The 18,623-nt window shown below is 34.8% G+C and overlaps 1 protein-coding gene across 1 annotated transcript in view; it reads left to right on the top strand.

Moving 5' to 3' along the window:
* Positions 1-18,623, top strand: part of LOC128061748 (complement factor H-like) — a 71,010-nt gene that overhangs the window by 27,206 nt on the left and 25,181 nt on the right. Inside the window, exons 4-10 of the mRNA XM_052654124.1 lie at positions 628-810; positions 2,571-2,747; positions 6,600-6,776; positions 7,686-7,871; positions 7,983-8,162; positions 12,354-12,521; positions 17,872-18,054. Of these exons, the coding sequence (XP_052510084.1) occupies positions 628-810; positions 2,571-2,747; positions 6,600-6,776; positions 7,686-7,871; positions 7,983-8,162; positions 12,354-12,521; positions 17,872-18,054 (1,254 nt within the window). The remainder of the gene's footprint in view (positions 1-627; positions 811-2,570; positions 2,748-6,599; positions 6,777-7,685; positions 7,872-7,982; positions 8,163-12,353; positions 12,522-17,871; positions 18,055-18,623) is intronic.

The raw sequence follows: 18,623 nt of genomic DNA, 5'->3' as shown, positions 1-18,623 counted from the left end.
GATATCTATTAGGTGACAGAATTGTACTTTCCCAAGTTTAGTTATTCATGGTTTGAAGGATCAACATTTTGTCCTTAGTAAAATGAATGGATGTATTGATCCTTGTCATCTTCATTGAACTCCATGTACTGATATGGCTTTAAGCACTCAGTTTTGATGACAGCGTTTCAAATTCTCAGAGGCAAAGGCTGGGGTAACCATGGTGGAAGATTCTGTGGTCGCCGCCTGATCTGTGTTCTGGCTTGTGTAAGAGAGCCAGACTAGGCAAAACTGTCGACAAGCCCCAGGAAAGGAAGCCCATTTTGCTAAAAGACTTCTGACGTGCCGTGGGATTCCAGACCCTTTACACAGACAGATTTCTAATAATTTCCTAGAAGGGATCTGGAGTATTTTAAATCTTGCTTTGCTCTAGAAAATAGAAATCAAGTGTTTTGGTTTAATATCTGTGGAAACTCATAGTTCTTTTTTTTTTTTTTTTCCTCTTACACAGGACCTTAAATGATTAGAAATTTTCTTGGTTTATAGTCATAAGCAACTCCCCTTTTCTGTATCATTACCTTATTTGGGTTCTTATGAAATGTGTATCAAATATATGCTTACCTTTTCTTTATGCTTTCTCCCTTTTAGAAACATGTTCAAAATCTGAAATAAGAATTGAGAATGGATTTTTGTCTGAATCTACCTTTACGTATCCCCTAAATAAACAAACAGAATATACGTGTAAACCAGGCTATGTAACAGCAGATGGTAAGACATCAGGGTTAATTACATGTCTGCAAGATGGATGGTCAGCTCAACCTGTATGCATCAGTAAGTAATTCATTATCTTAGTATTCTTTATCCTGATGATAACTATACAGAAGTATTCTTTAACTTTGTTCTTTTTTCCTTTTTTCTGTCTTTCTTTCTTTTTTTTTGTTTTTGCTGGGGCAGGGTCATATGAAGTGTTTTGTGGTTCCATGGCTGTATTTGAAAAGATCAATTGCAAAGCTTTGAAAAAATGTTTATTTTTTTTTTCGACTTTAATGATTAATTACTAGTGGAGTAGAATATCATTGTACTATTTAGTTCAACGTCACTTTAAAACATCCAGTGACTAAAAGCTAATTTTGCTAAGAGCCTTACCTCTCTTCTGGGATAAATTCATTTATTTTCCGCTGAGACCTTTATGCTGATTGCATCTGCTTTTATTTTAGGAGCCTCTTAAGCCAGAGTCTCGGCTCCTAAGCCTAAAAGTTATGTTTTTAAGTAAAGATGTGAGGCAATGGTGCATAAACTTCAAATAATATGATATATAATTCATATGTCTGAGTCTCTAGGATAGATATCCTTGTGAAAAATTCTTAGGAAATCTTCATAAACATCTAGTTAGTGGAGACAGAGAAACACTTCTAGACAGGACCAAATTCTGCTGTACTGAAGGTTTTTCTTGTAGCAACACATAGATGTTTATGAAGATTTTCTAAGAACAGTTAATGAGTTTGTCTTATTCATCCCAAAGCTACACGATGATATTTTTGAAGTGATATTTTACATATTCACTTTAAGTGAAGTGAGTATTTATAATATCCCTTTCTACTGTTTCATTTTATTTTTTCCAGTGTCTATACTTGCTACAGGCACTACACCCTCAAAAAGAAAAAAGTTGCACATATCAAAATTATTTTATTTTAATATATGACAGCTTTCCATTTTTACACTCTTTTATGAAAAATGTCTCTATTATTATATTTTACTAGTACAATTTTTCTTTAACACATTATGAAAATTTGAAGTAAACTATTTAAACTATTAACATCTGTCTATGGTGTTAGTGAAAACAGATTAATTGTTAACATATTTTCTCATAAATAGCTATAAATAAAGAATCATGTCTGTATTCAACCTTGATAACTATAAAAGAATATGCAACCATTAGAAATATAGTTGGAAAAGGAAAATCAGCATGTGAATTTTAAAAATTTTATAACATTTTAAAAAAATTAACTTGCCTTTTGAAAATTACATTTTTTCTTTTTTTTTTCTGTGATCTAGAAATGGTGTAGAAATTCTTTTTTTTTTTTCCTACTTTATTTATTTATTTATTTATTTTACTTTACAATACTGTATTGGTTTTGCCATACATTGACATGAATCTGCCACAGGAATACATGAGTTCCCAACCCTGAACCCCCCTCCAATGAAGTTTTCTCTGGCAAATATGTCACAACTGCTAATTAATTTGGCATATTAATTCAAAAAACGCTGTTATGAAAATAGTATAATACTTCTGTAATGGCTTATTTTAATACTAGCATTGGAAAAACATGCATAAGTACAGCAACTGAAGAACATGTTCTTAAAGTAAATAATTCAGGAACATTAAGTGTTGAGAAAAATGTTGCAAGAAATATACTTGTTTTCACTTTGAGTAATTATTTCAGGACAGTGATATATCACTGGCATTGTTGGCTAATTTTTTATGATTAGTACATACTAATTGGTGAAGCCCTTTTCCCTTGAGATGAAACTCAATCAAATTGCCCATTAAATAATATTAGAAATGAAATCGCAATCCCATTATCCCTTAGAAACCTGTGACAGGCCAGTACTTGAGAAGGCCAGAGTCAAAAGTGATGACACGTGGTTCAGGCTGAATGACAGGCTGGACTACGAATGTCTTGATGGGTATGAGACTCGAGAGGGACGAACCAGAGACTCCATAGTATGTGGTCAAGACGGCTGGTCCAATAAAGCTGCATGCTATGGTAAGTGCTCTTTTCCAGATGTTCTTTCCTTCAAGATAAGCAAAATTTAACAGTAATTGTCAGAAGTGTTTTATTTTTACCAAATTACACTGATCTAGAATCATCTTTAAGGAATGATGCTTCCTTCTACTTTAATGTAAACTGGAAGGAGGGGAAGTTTTAAAATCCAATGACTCACTCAATACCAAAATGACAGGGTCTTGTAACCTGTTCAAGTATTTGCTCTTGAGTTTCTGCTTATATCTCCTACCTTGAACGTTAACTTCTGCAGGTTTTGACAGGTGCTTTTTATTTTCTGACTTTGACAAGTTCTGAGGACAGTGGCATGGATCTCTTTTATTTTGCCAATCAGATGTGTTTTATCCAGGGTTGGAAATAGGGCTTCAGTCTCTGGTAAGCTGAGTGGATGTTGAGTGTCCCAAGTCAAGAGAAGCGTTATGTGCAAACTTGGGCAGCAAAGTAATATTTGGAAAATGTGAAGGTGGGCAGAGTCGATTGAATGAGAGAGGATTTTATGTGCTGAAGCTGATATGAGGCAAAGGAAAGATGAGCTGGGTTATTTCAAGACATATTAACATTGATTGATTTTATGATTCATGAAAAGGCATAGGGAATTTTAAGAAAAGGATTGATATAATTTTATTTGGATTTTTGAAGGCTGTTTGTGGATTTTTCTGTATGCTGTGCTTATGATGGACAAGAGAAGATTCAAGAAATCATGTGGGGTGAAAAAGTGTGGGGATTAGATAAATTCTTGGCTGAAGTGATTCCAAACAGAGAATAGATTTGGGATATATTTTCCTGGTCATAAATGCACGTAACATTGCTAAATGTTGATTGTCAGAAAGAGCAACAGTTGAAAGGACTCATGTTTTGAATACCATTTTCTCATAAGCAAGCGAGCAAATGGAAATGACTTTGTACGTGGTACTGGAAGGAGAAAGCACACTCTCGCAAGAGCATCACCACTTTGACCTGAACACATTGTGGTTGGGCCAATGGGGACCGTAAACATAGGATACATCAACTCGGTGTTGAATGCATAGGTTTAACCAGGATATATACACATGAGATTATCACTCTTTAAATGATGACCTCAGATTAGAAAAGAATGTAGAATGAAAATAGAAGAAAGCTCAAGACTGAGTCCTGAAGCTTCCAACACTGAGGTGTCTGACAGAAGAAGAATAGATGACAAAGTGTACAGAAAGAAAGGAGGACCCAGAGAATTTAGGAGAAAACATGTCAGAATGAATGTTGCATAGATTGGACAGAAGAAAATGATGTAAGAATAAGGGATAATAAATTGGCTTAAGAGTAATTCCTATGGAATCAGCCTGAAATGGTTCTATATCCAATTCCACCATTTGCTAAGTATGAATCTAAGGGCAACAACCTATTTGAAGCTTTGTTCACTCCTCTGAATCTGTAAAAAGATTTAATATTTACAAATATTCTAATATTTCAAAAGATCTTTTAGTTATTAAAATAAATTATTCATATACACTTGTCATAATGCCTGCCATACAGCTTAGTCAAGGAAATTGTAAACTAATTACATTAGAATAGTTATACTAATGAATACTTCTAATTCAGTTAATAAGCCAGGTTAAAAGACTACAAATGTGGTGCCAACATTAGTTGTGAGAGAGACGGTTTAAGATGGAGTAGACAGGGAAAAACCTACTTAGAATCTGCTAAATAAATTATTAGTAAGAAATGCAATACAGCATGCGGACATAACTTTGAAAAGGCTTGGTTGTGACAGAGAACAAGAGGTTCAGGATAGAGATTTCAGATAGACACACAGGGGAAGCTTGTTAGAGGAACGGGCCAGGCTTGTTCAACAGTGTCCAGAGCCCAGGTAATTTCACTTTCAGGCTGTCAGCAAGCACCTAATATGTGCCAGAAGTTGCCTAAGAGTAATTGTGAAGAATACAGTGGGGGACGGTGGTATATCTTTCAAGAGCTTTCATGGCAGTATGAAAAAAAAAAAAAAAAAAAAGATGAATTAAGGCAAATAATGAACCAAAAAGTACAAATATTTCTATTCTATTGTTCCAATAAGTGTATTCTAAGAACAAAAGAATCCAAGTGCTTAGAAAGTAGGAGGGACTGCTGGTCAAGTTTATGTAGGAAGACGTCTATGCAAAGAAAGCCTGGAAGCCATTCGTCAGCAGAGACACACGCCTTTGCAGCAGCCGAGACAGCAAAGCAATTGGCTTATTTTAAAAGATCAGATGGTAAAGAATCTGCCTGTGATGCAGGAGCCTTGGGTTCAATCCGCGGGTCAGGAAGGTCTCTTGGAGAAGGGAATGGCAACCCTCTGCAGTATTCTTGCCTGAAGAATTCCATGGAATTTTGGTGAGCTGCAGCCCAGGGGATCACAAACAGATGGACATGACTGAGCTACTAACAATTCTAAGTAAAGGGAAAGGCTTATAAGATGATCATGGCTTTCTTACAGTCACTCTATGTGAAGACAGCAGTTGGAAAACAGCCTAACGCCAAGATCTTTTTGTTGTTGTTAAAGCAGTATTTAACACAGTATGATAAAATAGGAATTTTACATAAGATAAGCATAAAATATGTAAACAAAGTCACATACCATTAGAAGTATTGCTATGTGGAAGTTTGGAATAGAATTTTAGGAAAGGAATCCCAATGGTTCTCATCAATAGTAACCTTTCATGTAAGCTACAAAACTCATCATTAAAACAAAAGCAGAAACAAAGTTATTGATTTTGGGGGGAGGGGGCATTACTTTTAAAACTAGTTAGCTTATACATAATTTTATGATAATGTTTGAAGAATTTTAGATAGTGTGATCCTTCTTTTTGGTGAGGTTCTAATTCTTAAATTCCAATTTTAAAGTTTATAAATGATTTAGCAATAGGAAGATTCCAAATAAAGAATAATGAAATTTTTGATAATGTGTAGCAATCCCTGGTGGCTCAAATGGTAAAGAATCTGCCTACAATGTGGGAGACCTGGGTTTGATCCCTGAGTTAGAAAGATCCCCTAGAAAAGGGAATGACTACCCACTCCAGTATTCTTGCCTGGAGAATTCCATGGACAAAGGAGCCTGACCAGCTATACTGCATGGGGTCACAAAGGGCCAGACACAACTGGACGACTAAGCCACACACAGCAATGTCACAAATTTCATAGATTTTATACATTTTCAATGATAAATTTATAATTTTTAAAATGAATCAATAATTAAGCATATATTAATAATTAAGATCATTTATAGGTACAATGAGACTAGATGTTTGTGTTGTCATATACATAATCAAGACACCTAAAATATGCCTGTGTGACCTTGAACATGTTTACTTATTTTGTTTCATGTTTCAGTTTGATTTCTACACTTGTAGATAAAATTAAGTGATTTTTAATGTACCTGTAACTCAAATACAAGAGAAATGTCTCTCGTGTGTGTTCTAGTGTCCCAGTTATATTTTATATAATACCATTTTTTCATTTGTATTCAATTTTAAAATTGTGTCTTTTACTTTTATTCTGAGAGAATATTTATACATTTTGAGACCAAAAATTAGCATTATATTTTATAAATGTCAGTGATAAAATCAGATCCAGTATTAACAAGTTGACTTTACAAATAAATTATCAGGACATATATGGTGCTGCTCAATACCTTAATATTTCTCAAAAGTCCCAGATGAGTGCAGAGGGTGTATAAAACCTAACATGTAATGTTTTTCAAGGAAGAACATTAATGTGCATTAATGTATGTCCTCTGTGTATGCAGTACCCAGCACCTCATTTTATGTGACACAAATATTTATTTTGCAATGGTTAAATATTCTCACTGAATTATTTCGATAGAAAAAGAATGCAGTATTCCCCAAATGGATACATACTTAAATGCTTATCCCAGGAAAGACACATTTAAAGTTGGGGATGTGCTGAAATTCTCCTGCAGTCAAGGCCGTATTATGGTTGGAGCAGATTCCGTTCAATGCTACCACTTTGGATGGTCCCCTAAACTTCCAACGTGTAAAGGTAAATATTTATCTGACGGTTGCTGGAGCAAAAGTTGGGATTTCAGATATCAACCTTTTTATTTCCCTCCCTTAATTTTCTGTCCACTTTCAGTGCATCTATAGTCTAATGCATTAAAGCAGAGATATACCCACCAAGGTGGAGAAGGAAATGGCAACCTACTCCAGTATCCTTGCCTGGATAATCCTGGGGACAGAGCAGCCTGGTGGGCTGCTGTCTATGGGGTCGCACAGAGTTGGACACGACTGAAGCGACTTAGCAGGAGCATACTCACCGAGGACATGTTCTGGGTAGTAGATACCTCAGTTTTCCTTCTTTAAGAAATTAACCTCTGGGTGGTTCTTGAAATATGTGGTGGAGAATCCACAGAAATGCATGAGGAACCTGACACTGGCAGGATTTCTTGTTAGTTTTCCTTTTTCCTGCAGTTCCACCATTAATATTGGAGAGTTTATATACTGTGGGCTTTGCATCTAATGTTCTCAAGTATGTCTAAAGAGTGTTCAAGTAACTTAAAGTCAATACAGTCACATGTATCAAATCATATGAATCAAAGTTAAACTGTTCAAATGCTCCTCTCAAATGATTTTTTTTCAAAAAGTTTTCATACAGTATTTCTGTGGAATAAAAGTATTGCTATAATTCGTACACCCAGATTGAGTAACTGGTTTGCATATTTATTTAGCATGTCTGGATAATGAACATGCTTTCTGAGCATACATAACTTCAATATGCTAGTTTAAGATGAGTAACAGAATCAGTAAACACTGTTCTTTTTTCATTGTTTAAGAATCCTAAAGTAAATTATATAACAAATAAAAGATTATTTAGAGAAATAAATTTCTGCATTAGCTGGATTTTTCAGTTATAAGACGCAATGTAACCATAATTTATGCAATATTTCTACAGCAAAGAAAGTAAAAGCGTGTGCTCCACCTCCTCAACTTCTCAATGGAAAAGGGAAAGAAATACACAAAGAAGAATATGCACACAATGAGGTCGTGGAATATGCTTGCAACCCCAGATTTCTGATGAAGGGTTCTCATAAAATTCAGTGTGTTGATGGAAGATGGACAGCTTTACCTGTGTGTATTGGTAATGTATTAAAAGTAGTAATATTTAAAGGTAAAACATTACTCTTATTTTGTATTCATATACACATTTAAATAATATTTTAAAGACAAACATATTTTTGTGGATTTTCAGAGGAGGAGCGTACCTGTGGAGATATACCTGACCTTGATCACGGCGATATCAAGCCTTCTGTCCCTCCCTATCACCATGGAGACTCGGTAGAGTTCAGTTGCAGAGAAGCATTTACAATGATTGGACCCAGATTTATCACGTGTATTAGTGGAGAGTGGACCCAGCCTCCTCAGTGCATTGGTCAGAATACACATCTCAAATTGACCTTTAGTATTTGCAGCAATTCTGTTGAAATTTAGAGTTATCCTTGAAAATGTCAGATCTTAAATTATAATGATCCCAAACAGTTGATTTTTATAGTCCAATATGTGTCTAAAGAGGAAAAATATAAACTAGCAATAGAATTTTATGCATCTTTCTGTCCTGATATTAACATTGTTTATCTCGACAAGTGTGAAGCTAAATCTTACTGATAGATACTCATGTGATTAAAATGGGAGTACTAGTTAACATTTCTGTCCTTTACTGAGCCCATCTTTGCATGAAATGTTCCCTCGGTGTCTCTAATTTTCTTGAAGAGATCTCTAGTCTTTCGCATTCTATTGTTTTCCTCTATTTCTTTGTATTGATCACTGAGGAAGGCTTTCTTATCTCTTCTTGCTATTCTTTGGAACTCTGCATTCAGATGCTTGTATCTTTCCTTTTCTCCTTTGCTTCTCTTCTTTTCACAGCTATTTGTAAGCCCTCCTCAGACAGCCATTTTGCTTTTTTGCATTTCTTTTCCATGGGGATGGTGTTGATCCCTGTCTCCTGTACAATGTCACAAACTTCAGTCCATAGTTCATCAGGCACTGTATCTATCAGATCTAGTCCCTTAAATCTATTTCTCACTTCCACTGTATAATCTTAAGGGATTTGGTTTAGGTCATACCTGAATGGTCTAGTGGTTTTCCCTACTTTCTTCAATTTAAGTCTGAATTTGGCAATAAGGAGTTCATGAACTGAGCCACAGTCAGCTCCTGGTCTTGTTTTTGTTGACTGTATAGAGCTTCTCCATCTTTGGCTGCAAAGAATATAATCAATCTGATTTTGGTGTTGACCATCTGGTGATGTCCATGTGTAGAGTCTTCTCTTATGTTGTTGGATGAGGGTGTTTGCTATGACCAGTGCATTTTCTTGGCAAAACTCTATTAGTCTTTGCCCTACTTCATTTCGCATTCCAAGGCCAAATTTGCCTGTTACTTCAGGTGTTTCTTGACTTCCTACTTTTGCATTCCAGTCCCCTACAATGAAAAGGACATTTTTTGGGTATTAGTTCTAAAAGGTCTTGTAGGTCTTCATAGAACCGTTCAACTTCAGCTTCTTCAGTGTTACTGGTTGGGGCATAGACTTGGATTACTGTGATATTGAATGGTTTGCCTTGGAAACGAACAGAGATCATTCTGTCGTTTTTGAGACTGCATCCAAGTACTGCATTTCAGACTCTTTTGTTGACCATGATGGCTACTCCATTTCTTCTGAGGGATTCCTGCCCGCAGTAGTAGATATAATGGTCATCTGAATTAAATTCACCCATTCCAGTCCATTTTAGTTTGCTGATTCCTAGAATGTTGACGTTCACCCTTGCCATCTCTTGTTTGACCACTTCCAATTTGCCTTGATTCATGGACCTGACATTCCAGGTTCCTATGCAATATTGCTCTTTACAGCATCAGACCTTCCTTCTATCACCAGTCACATCCACAGCTGGGTATTGTTTTTGCTTTGGTTCCTTCCCTTCATTCTTTCTGGAGTTATTTCTCCACTGATCTCCAGTAGCATATTGGGCACCTAGTGGCCTGGGGAGTTCCTCTTTCAGTATCCTATCATTTTGCCTTTTCATACTGTTCATGGGGTTCTCGAGGCAAGAATACTGAAGTGGTTTGCCATTCCCTTTTCCTGTGGGCCACATTCTGTCAGACCTCTCCACCATGATCCGCCCATCTTGGGTGGCCCTACGGGCATGGCTTAGTTTCATTGAGTTAGACAAGGCTGTGGTCCTAGTGTGATTAGATTGACTAGTTTTCTGTGATTATGGTTCCAGTGTGTCTGCCCTTTTGCAACACCTACCATCTTACTTGGGTTTCTCTTACACGTGAGTCTGAGTGAACTCCAGGAGTTGGTGATGGACAGGGAGGCCTGGCGTGCTGCGATTCATGGGGTCGCAAAGAGTCAGACACGACTGAGCGACTAAACTGAACCAAACTGAACTAGTTACCAGGAAAATACAACTATCATTGCAGAAATGCCATTTTTGCTTTTATATGATACTCTTTCTTTTAGAACATTTGAAATCAGGAATTATAGTTGAGGAGGACAACACCCATTTGATACATTTGTGTAGGAGTCTTGCCTCTGTCAAGCTTCTAACAATGAATATTTCTCTATCTGTTTCAAATTCTGCAAAGAGAAGTTATTGTGCTGGGGAGGGTGGGCTCAAGCCCTCCCTATTAGTAGGTAACTCTGTCATGGGAGGTGCTTGGGGTGGGCCCAGGAACGTGCCCTGACTCATTTCCCTGTAAGAGACTCATACTGAGTTTTGGATGACCAAGTCTTTGATGACTGACCAGGAGAATCAATGTTAGCTGCCTTTTTCATTTTTTCTCTTGGAATAGACTTTTTCCTGGCTCTGCATTCAAAGAGAGGCCTGGATGCCCAGGCCTATTAACTCATTATATTTCTAGTCATTAATTATTCCAAGAAGAAGGTAGGACTTAGGCTAGGGCCCTGAGTGAGGGCAGGGACTGACTGTTTTCTTTGCCAACTGTATGTCGAAAGACCCATACTCAAAAGACCAGTTGACAGATGGGAGACATTCAGTAGGAGTTTATTTAGTTACATAGTAATTTTTTTGCTTATTAATCCCTGCATTTTCATGAACACATTCCTGTCCTAGGTATTGCCAGTTCTTCAAGACCAAACCTCATCTTTGTCCTCTTCTATCTCCTCAAATGACCTCACCTCATTTGACTTTTCATTCTACCTAATGCCAAAATGTTTGCTTCTTATTACTCTTCTGACCTCAGAGTTTTCCTTGCAAAGGTTAATCCTCTACCTGTATTCAGTTTACTATAGTCCCCCTTTGCTATAATAGACCTTATTCCAGTTTTCTTCTCTCAAGGTTTATTTTGTAACTCTGTCTAATCTAGCTTGTCTTTCTTCCTACTATGCTTGTTTTCTCCTAATAAAATAAGTCTGTTTTCCTTCCAGAAACCAGTTCATCATAGGATGAGGTCCGCAGCCACTATTTCTCCTTTTGAGTATACATCTTCCTTTGGCCACCATTCCTTGAAGAATACTACTGGTTTTTTGTCCCTCTACACCCTGAACAAATCTTAAAAAAAGGCTAATTCTCAAGCCTTTAGTGTGTTTTCAATTCAGTTTGTTATTTTATTTTTCAGAGTTTCATTTTGAAATCATTTCTTTTCTTTGACTACCTACTTGACTTTCCTTATTTTATTCATTTCATTTAACCTTTATTATTAACAAATCATTAACATATACTGCCAATGACCTATATGGATATTTTTTCAAATTCAAAAAGAACTTCCACCTGCACTAAATTTATGAAAATAGGTGTGTGTGTGTGTATATATATATATATATATATATATATATATATATATATAAAGCTTTTTTAGTCCATATTTAACTTATCCTGGAGCTAGGAAAAATTGTTATCATGGCTTTATATTGCATTATAATGATCTGATACATAACATAGTGGCTCAAAGACTCTAAGTATATATACAAGATAGGTTGTAACTTTTAAGTACCCATCTTCTTATTTCAAGTGTTTATTTTCGGTGTCAGATAAAAGATTTGCTTAGAAGTTAACATTCTTACAAAACACCTTGGATGTAGTTTTCTTATTATGTTTCATTACATTTCTTGAAAAAACATTTATAAAGTAGCAACTTGGTATGCTTTGTCCACAGAAAATTGTTTTTATTTTATTGTTTTAAGATTGTGAATTAAAAATAATGCAGAGATGCTTAAGGTCAACAAGCTTATTATATGAACATTTGCACAGATGTCAAGTTTGGGACTAAAGTTATTCATGTGATAACTGTTCACTATGTAGATCATCAAAAAGTATTCTAGTCAAAAAGGCAGAAATCTTTAGGATGGGTATTTTTTTCTGAAATTTCAAAAGCTGGACGCAAGACTCAGGCTCATGTATAATTTTACATCTCATGCAATTTGATCAGCAAGAACTTGGCTGGTGGAATTTGTAAGCATAAATTCTAACATCATTATTTTGTTCACTCCATAGCTATTTTTTAAAATTATTTATTTGTTTTTTACTTTACAATATTGTTTGGTTTTGCCATACTTAGCTAATTGGTTCTTTAGAATTAGTCTTTTCAAGGGAATCTTTTCATTTTATAGCAACAGATGAACTTAAGAAGTGTAAATGGTCAACTGAGGGAAAACCAGCACATACGATTGAATATGACCATAACACCAACAAAAGTTACCAATGTCGAGGAAAATCAGAACAGAAACACTCAATCTGTATAAATGGAGAATGGGATCCTAAAGTAGACTGCAAAGAAGGTAATCTCGTCTATAATGTTCTAAAAAATGTATTCTATATCTCTCTAAGTTGTAAAAGTAGTATCTTTGTCTCCTTCAAGGAAATTTAGCTATTTATCATTCCAAATATTTTCCATCTGCAAGGTAATTTAGAAGTTAATCAAAATACTATGTCTAAATATTAATTGTATAATGTGCCTTAGTCAGCTATGTGACAAACCACTCAGAGTCTTTGTAACTTTAAATTAACATCTGGGCAGTAGGTGTGCTCATTTCTATGGGAAAGCCATTGTTTTTGATTTTGTGTATTACACATGAATGTACTTATGCTTATGCTGAACTGTAATGCATTTATTGGCATATCTATACGTATAAATCTATATATCTATTTATATATATTTATTTATCTATCTGGTCATCAATTTATCTGTTTAACTATCTTGAAAAGTCTTGAGTCATGTTTACATGATGAATTCCAGTTGAATAGGTTCATTTCAATTTTCCACTTTTAATATTTGTTTCTCTTCTCTGACTCTATGACATCTTGACTCCCTATCCTCAATATGTTTACCAGTTTCTACAAGCCTAGAGTATCTAGAAAGAAGCTTCAAATCAATAGTAAACCAGATCTCTTGTCTAATATTCAACCTCATAATTCATACTTTTATAAAGATCCTAATAGAAAAATCATACAACAATAAAGCTGTATTGATGGAAAATAAATTATTTAGAGAAGCATAACTATTTGGAGATTAAACAACAAGCTTCTAAATAACTGCCATGACGATACATAGTATACATTGTATATTATGGGCTTCCTTGGTAGTTGAGCTGGTAAAGAATCCGCCTGCCATGCAGGAGACCCCAGTTCAATTTCTAGATCAGGAATATCCCCTAGAGAAGAGAGGCTGCACACTCCAGGATTCCTGAGTTTCCCTGGTAGATCAGTCTACAATCTGCTTGCAGTGGGTGGGACCTGGGTTCGGTCCCTGTGTTGTGAAGATCCCATGGAGGCAACCCACTCCAGTATTCTTGCCTGGAGAAGCCCCAAGAACAAAGGAGCCTGGCAGGTTGCAGACCATGGGATCACAAAGAGTGGGACATGACCGAGTGGCTAAGCACAGCATTGTATATTAATCATTATATATTTATGATTGCTTGGTCCTTGTGAATTAACTTTTTTATAATAATAAAGTATTTCTTAATTTTTGTCATGCACCTTGTCTGGAAGTCTGTATTAGCTTATTAAATATAGTTAAATTAAAACAATTTATTATTTCATATGATGAAGGAATTCCCAACATATTTCAAGGAATTCATGTTTATAAATTATTCTAAATTAGTAGCAAATAAAAAATTAAAAGAGCTTGCTACACAACTGCATCTTTAAGGAAACAAGTAACATCTACAGGTAGTGAAGTACGTATGTTCTACAGTTTCTTCTAGAAACTATAATTTTATGTGAGTATATTTAAGTATGTTATCTGTCTCATGTTAACATTTGAGGATTGCATAAAGTACAAGTTGATTTTTTATGGGTGGATTGTCAATTATTTTAAGAATATGCGTGGAAAAGCCATTGAAGTGAAAAATCAGTTAAATATGAAAGTGTTGATTTATTTCTGAACTTTCTATTTAGTCATTTAACTATCTTCACTGCTGCCAAATTACCTTTGTAACTATCTTTTTAGCAGGCTGAAAGTCTCATAATAGTCTCCAAGTATGTTTCTCTCACTCAAATTTCCTTTAGTTATTTTGGTTTTGAACATAGAAATTTCAGGGGAAACTTACAAATTTTGATAAAATATTGGGTTGTATATTGAACAGGATGACTTTGTAATGAGAAACGAATTGTGGACAATTGGCTTCTTTACCATATTGAATTTTGAATTCATAAACATGATATGTCTCTATTTCTGCTTCAATTTTTCCAGACATACAAATAGGCTCCCCTGGGGGCTCAGATAGTAAAGAATCTGCCTGCAATTCAGGAGACCCGGGTTCAGTCCCTGAGTAGGGAAGATTCCCTGGAGAAGGGAATGGCTACCCACTCCAGTATTCTTGCCTGGAGAATCCCATGGACAGAGAAGCCTGGCAGGCTGCAGTCCATAGGGTTGCAGAGAGTTGGACATGACTGAGCACACGTGAGATCTGATATGCAATTTGTTTCTTTGAAAAATTCCCTTGAAGAATTCAGTTTCTTTAATAGGGAGTATGCTATTCACATTTTCTACATTGTCTTATCACTGTGTGAAAGTTGCATTTTCAAGAAATATCTCTATTTTACCTAACTTATGAAATTAATTGATGAAAAATCATTTCTAATAGTCACTTAACATTCTATTTTTCTTTTAATCCTATAGTATATTTGGTAATATCACCTCTTTCATTTTTGGTATTGAGAGTTGTTCCCTCCTTCATTTTGTGAATAAAGTTTTGTTTTTCAACATTATCATTTTCAAATTAACATTTTAAACACACTCAGCTTCTTCCATTTCCTCTCTTGTCTAATTTTTACCTTGTTAATATTCATGATTTTTAACTTTCTTAATTTTCTGTTTTCTATTAATCTTTCTCAATTTTTTTCTCTCTTGTGGACTTAATTTTCCTTTTTTCTGATCGCTTCATTGTAATTTTACTCTCTCATTTTTTAAGATAAAAAATGAAAACATTGATTCAAATCATCCTGCTTTTTAAATCTAAGCCTGTAAAACTACCTTTTTTTACTTCTAAGTATTGCTTTACCTGTGTAAAACTACCTTTGTTCACTTCTAAGCATTGCTTTACCTGTGCCTCAAAAATTTATAAATATGTATCAATTTTATTTTCAATTAACTGTATGTGAAATATGTTCTAATCTTCCTAGTGGCTTCTTTGATGTAACAGTTATTTAGAAATGTGTTGTTTAATTCTCACATGTTTATGGTTTTCTAAATAATTCATTCTCCATTAACAGTAATACTGTGGTATGATTTTTATCTAGAGAGCTGCCTATATTTACTGTACACAATTTGAAGACTATCATCGTTGATTACATAGATAATTTATTCTTATTGATTTCTAATCTAATTCCCTTGTCATAGAATACACTCTGTAAATTTTTAATATTTTGAAGTTTATTCTTTGTTGCGCAGCATATTGTCTATATTTGTGATGCTTCCATTTCATATAAAGTATATGTGAATTCTACTTTCTAGATCAGGTTAACATTGTTGATAGTGTTCTAAAATGTACCTATGTCTTAAAATAGCTTTTTCTAGTTGTTTTATCCATCAGAGTAGGAAGGCTCTCAGAATTGCTAAAAAGGGATGTGGATTTGTCTATTTCTTCTCTCAGTTCTGCCCATCTTTGCTTCATGTATTCTGATATATTCTTAGATACATTATATATTTATAATGGCATAGTCCTTGTGAATTACCTTTTAAATATTTATAAAATAGGTCTTCATAGTTATCATAATATGCCTTCTCTGGAAGTCCACATTAATTTATTGAAATATAGATAATTAATTTAAAACACCTGATTATTTTCATGTGATAAAAGAATTCCTAATCAGTTTCATGATATGTGTCCTCAAATTATTCTCTATAAATTAAAAGCAATTGTAAATTAAAAGAAAGCTAGCTAAACAACTTATTCACCCATATCACAAAACTTGAAAATTAAAAAATTTTTTTCTATGATTTACTGACAGAAAATATGTTAAATTAAGTAAAATGAAAACTGTATATTTTGAAATCTATGGTATACAGCAAAAAAAAACAAAGATATGTATAGCTTAAAACTTGCTTTACAAAATAAAGGGACTTAAGTAATAGGTAGTACAATCTAGAATCTAGAAAAGGACATACATCCAAAGAGCATAGAAGGAAAAAAAAACCTAAAAGTAAAATGTCAATTTTTATAATAAGCTAAAAAGTATAAATAGCTGATTTGCAAAATATTCAGTTTATGGGGAAATGTAGTGTATAGACTAACTTTTGTAATACTTTTAACAAATTAAAATTATTAGGACAAAAATGTTTAAACATCAGACATAAAAGAAAATAAATTCTTGAAAATACATTGATAAAAATGTCAAAATAGTTAAAACAGAAATAAGAGAAATATTTTTGATGAAACATAAAATATTCCAAGTCTTTCCTGGTGGCTCTGATGGTAAAGAATCCACCAGAGTTGCAGGAGACCTCGATTCAAGTCCTGTGTTGGGAAGATCCACTGGAGGAGGGCAAGGCAACCCACTCCAGTATTCTTGCCTGGAGAATCCAGAATCCCCATGGACAAAGGAGCCTGGCAGATTGTAGTCCATGGGGTCATGAAGAGTCTGACATGACTGAGTGACTAAGCACAACACGGCACAAAAAATACTCCTATTGACTTAGATCAGCATAGAAAATCTGATGATATTACTAAGTATTCAGTCAAATATTTCCCTGAATTTAATACAAAATGTTGGATCGCTGGAAGGATTTATGAGTTTCCAGCCTATACTTGCATAGTGTTTCTAATGAAATAGAAATGAAGTATGACAGGAGAAAGCAAAACCAAGGAGTCATAGAGGGCTCCAAATTCTTCCAGGTGTATTCACACAGTCTTCCCTCAGTTGAGCAGAACAGGCTTTGTCTTCAGATTATGAATTGGATATTTGAGGTATCTCCATTTGATGGACTCAGACACAGTTTACAGAGGGATCTTTTATACCCTCTGGTCACATAGAAAAAGCCAGGCTTGCTAATCCATTAAAGAAGGTTCATTCATCTATGTATATATCATTGAACAGTGCAGGCAAGCTAGTGAATTGTACCTCCAGGAGAGTACTGAACTGTAAACAATACACTCTAAATCCCAGTGAACATATCTAACTCTTACCTTGTTCAAGAATTAGTATCAAATTAATAGGTTATTAACTAAATGTAGTTTCTCATCTGGCTAATCAACTCCCATGATAGAAAAATTTGTGAGGGCTTCAGTCCAATTCCAAAATATCTGATCATGAATACCTGCCTAAAAAAAAAAAAAAAAAAAAAAAAAAACCAACAACGACCCTGATAACAGTTTTTCCTCAGCACCTATAACTGAGTGAGCAATTCAGTTAGGGCATCCTAAAGGTTAGAAAAAACATAAAATCCGTTTTACGTAAATCATGCAAGATTGAGCACAGGAAGAATAAAAGGAAGAAACTAAGACCATGAGACAATGAACCAAATGTGATATACTGAAGTGCTAAACAAGTTTAAGAGTATAATTACAGAGTATCATATTATTTGATCATTTATGATATAACATTAGAGCTTTCTGTTTATTGCAAAATTTTCCTTTAATATTTGAACTTATGCTTTTTAATCAAGATATCTAAATTTAATATTTTCAGAAGCACAAATACAAACATGCCCACCTCCACCTCAGATTCCCAATGCTCGAGGTATGACAACCACAGTGAAATATCAGGATGGAGAAAAAATATCAATTCTATGTAAAGAAAATTATTTAATTCAAGATGCAGAAGAAATTGTGTGCAAGGATGGGAGATGGCAGTCAATCCCACGTTGTATTGGTAAGCAGTGCATGCATAAGTTTGTTTAAAATATTCTTTAAAGAAGATTAATACTCCTCTAAGCTTTGTATCCTTCCATGGTGGCTCAGTGGTAAAGAAACTCTTGCAATGCAAGAGATGCAGAAGATATGGGTTCAAATCCTGGATAGGGAAGATCCCCTGGGGAGGAGGGTGGCAACTCACTCCAGCATTCTTGCCTGGGAAATTCCATGGACAGAGGAAGCTGGTGGGCTAGAGTCCACTGGGTCACAAAGAGTTGGACATGACTAAGTGACTGAGCATGCACACAATCTTTGTATGGATCAACAAGATGAAGTCCTCTCTGTTTCTTCCAATTTATCTTGAAACAGTAAATCACAGTTTCAGTTTATGAATTGATGAACACTCTTTCACTTCTGATGTGAAGCACAGACAAACTCCTTGGGCTACTGTGCAAATAACAGGTACATTTTATGTTTATGCAAATTTTATTCCTGATGATCAAAAGACAAGAATGAAGGGACAACTGGGCTGCCCAGCCTGGGAGTCATGGTCCTGAAAAATAAGCCCCCAGAAATTCTGACTTATAA

The sequence above is a fragment of the Budorcas taxicolor genome, chromosome 16, assembly GCF_023091745.1.
Source record: "Budorcas taxicolor isolate Tak-1 chromosome 16, Takin1.1, whole genome shotgun sequence".
Classification (NCBI taxonomy): Eukaryota; Metazoa; Chordata; class Mammalia; order Artiodactyla; family Bovidae; genus Budorcas; species Budorcas taxicolor.
The sequence above is the reverse complement of the archived record's forward strand: the minus strand, read 5'-3'. Positions and strand labels throughout refer to the sequence as shown.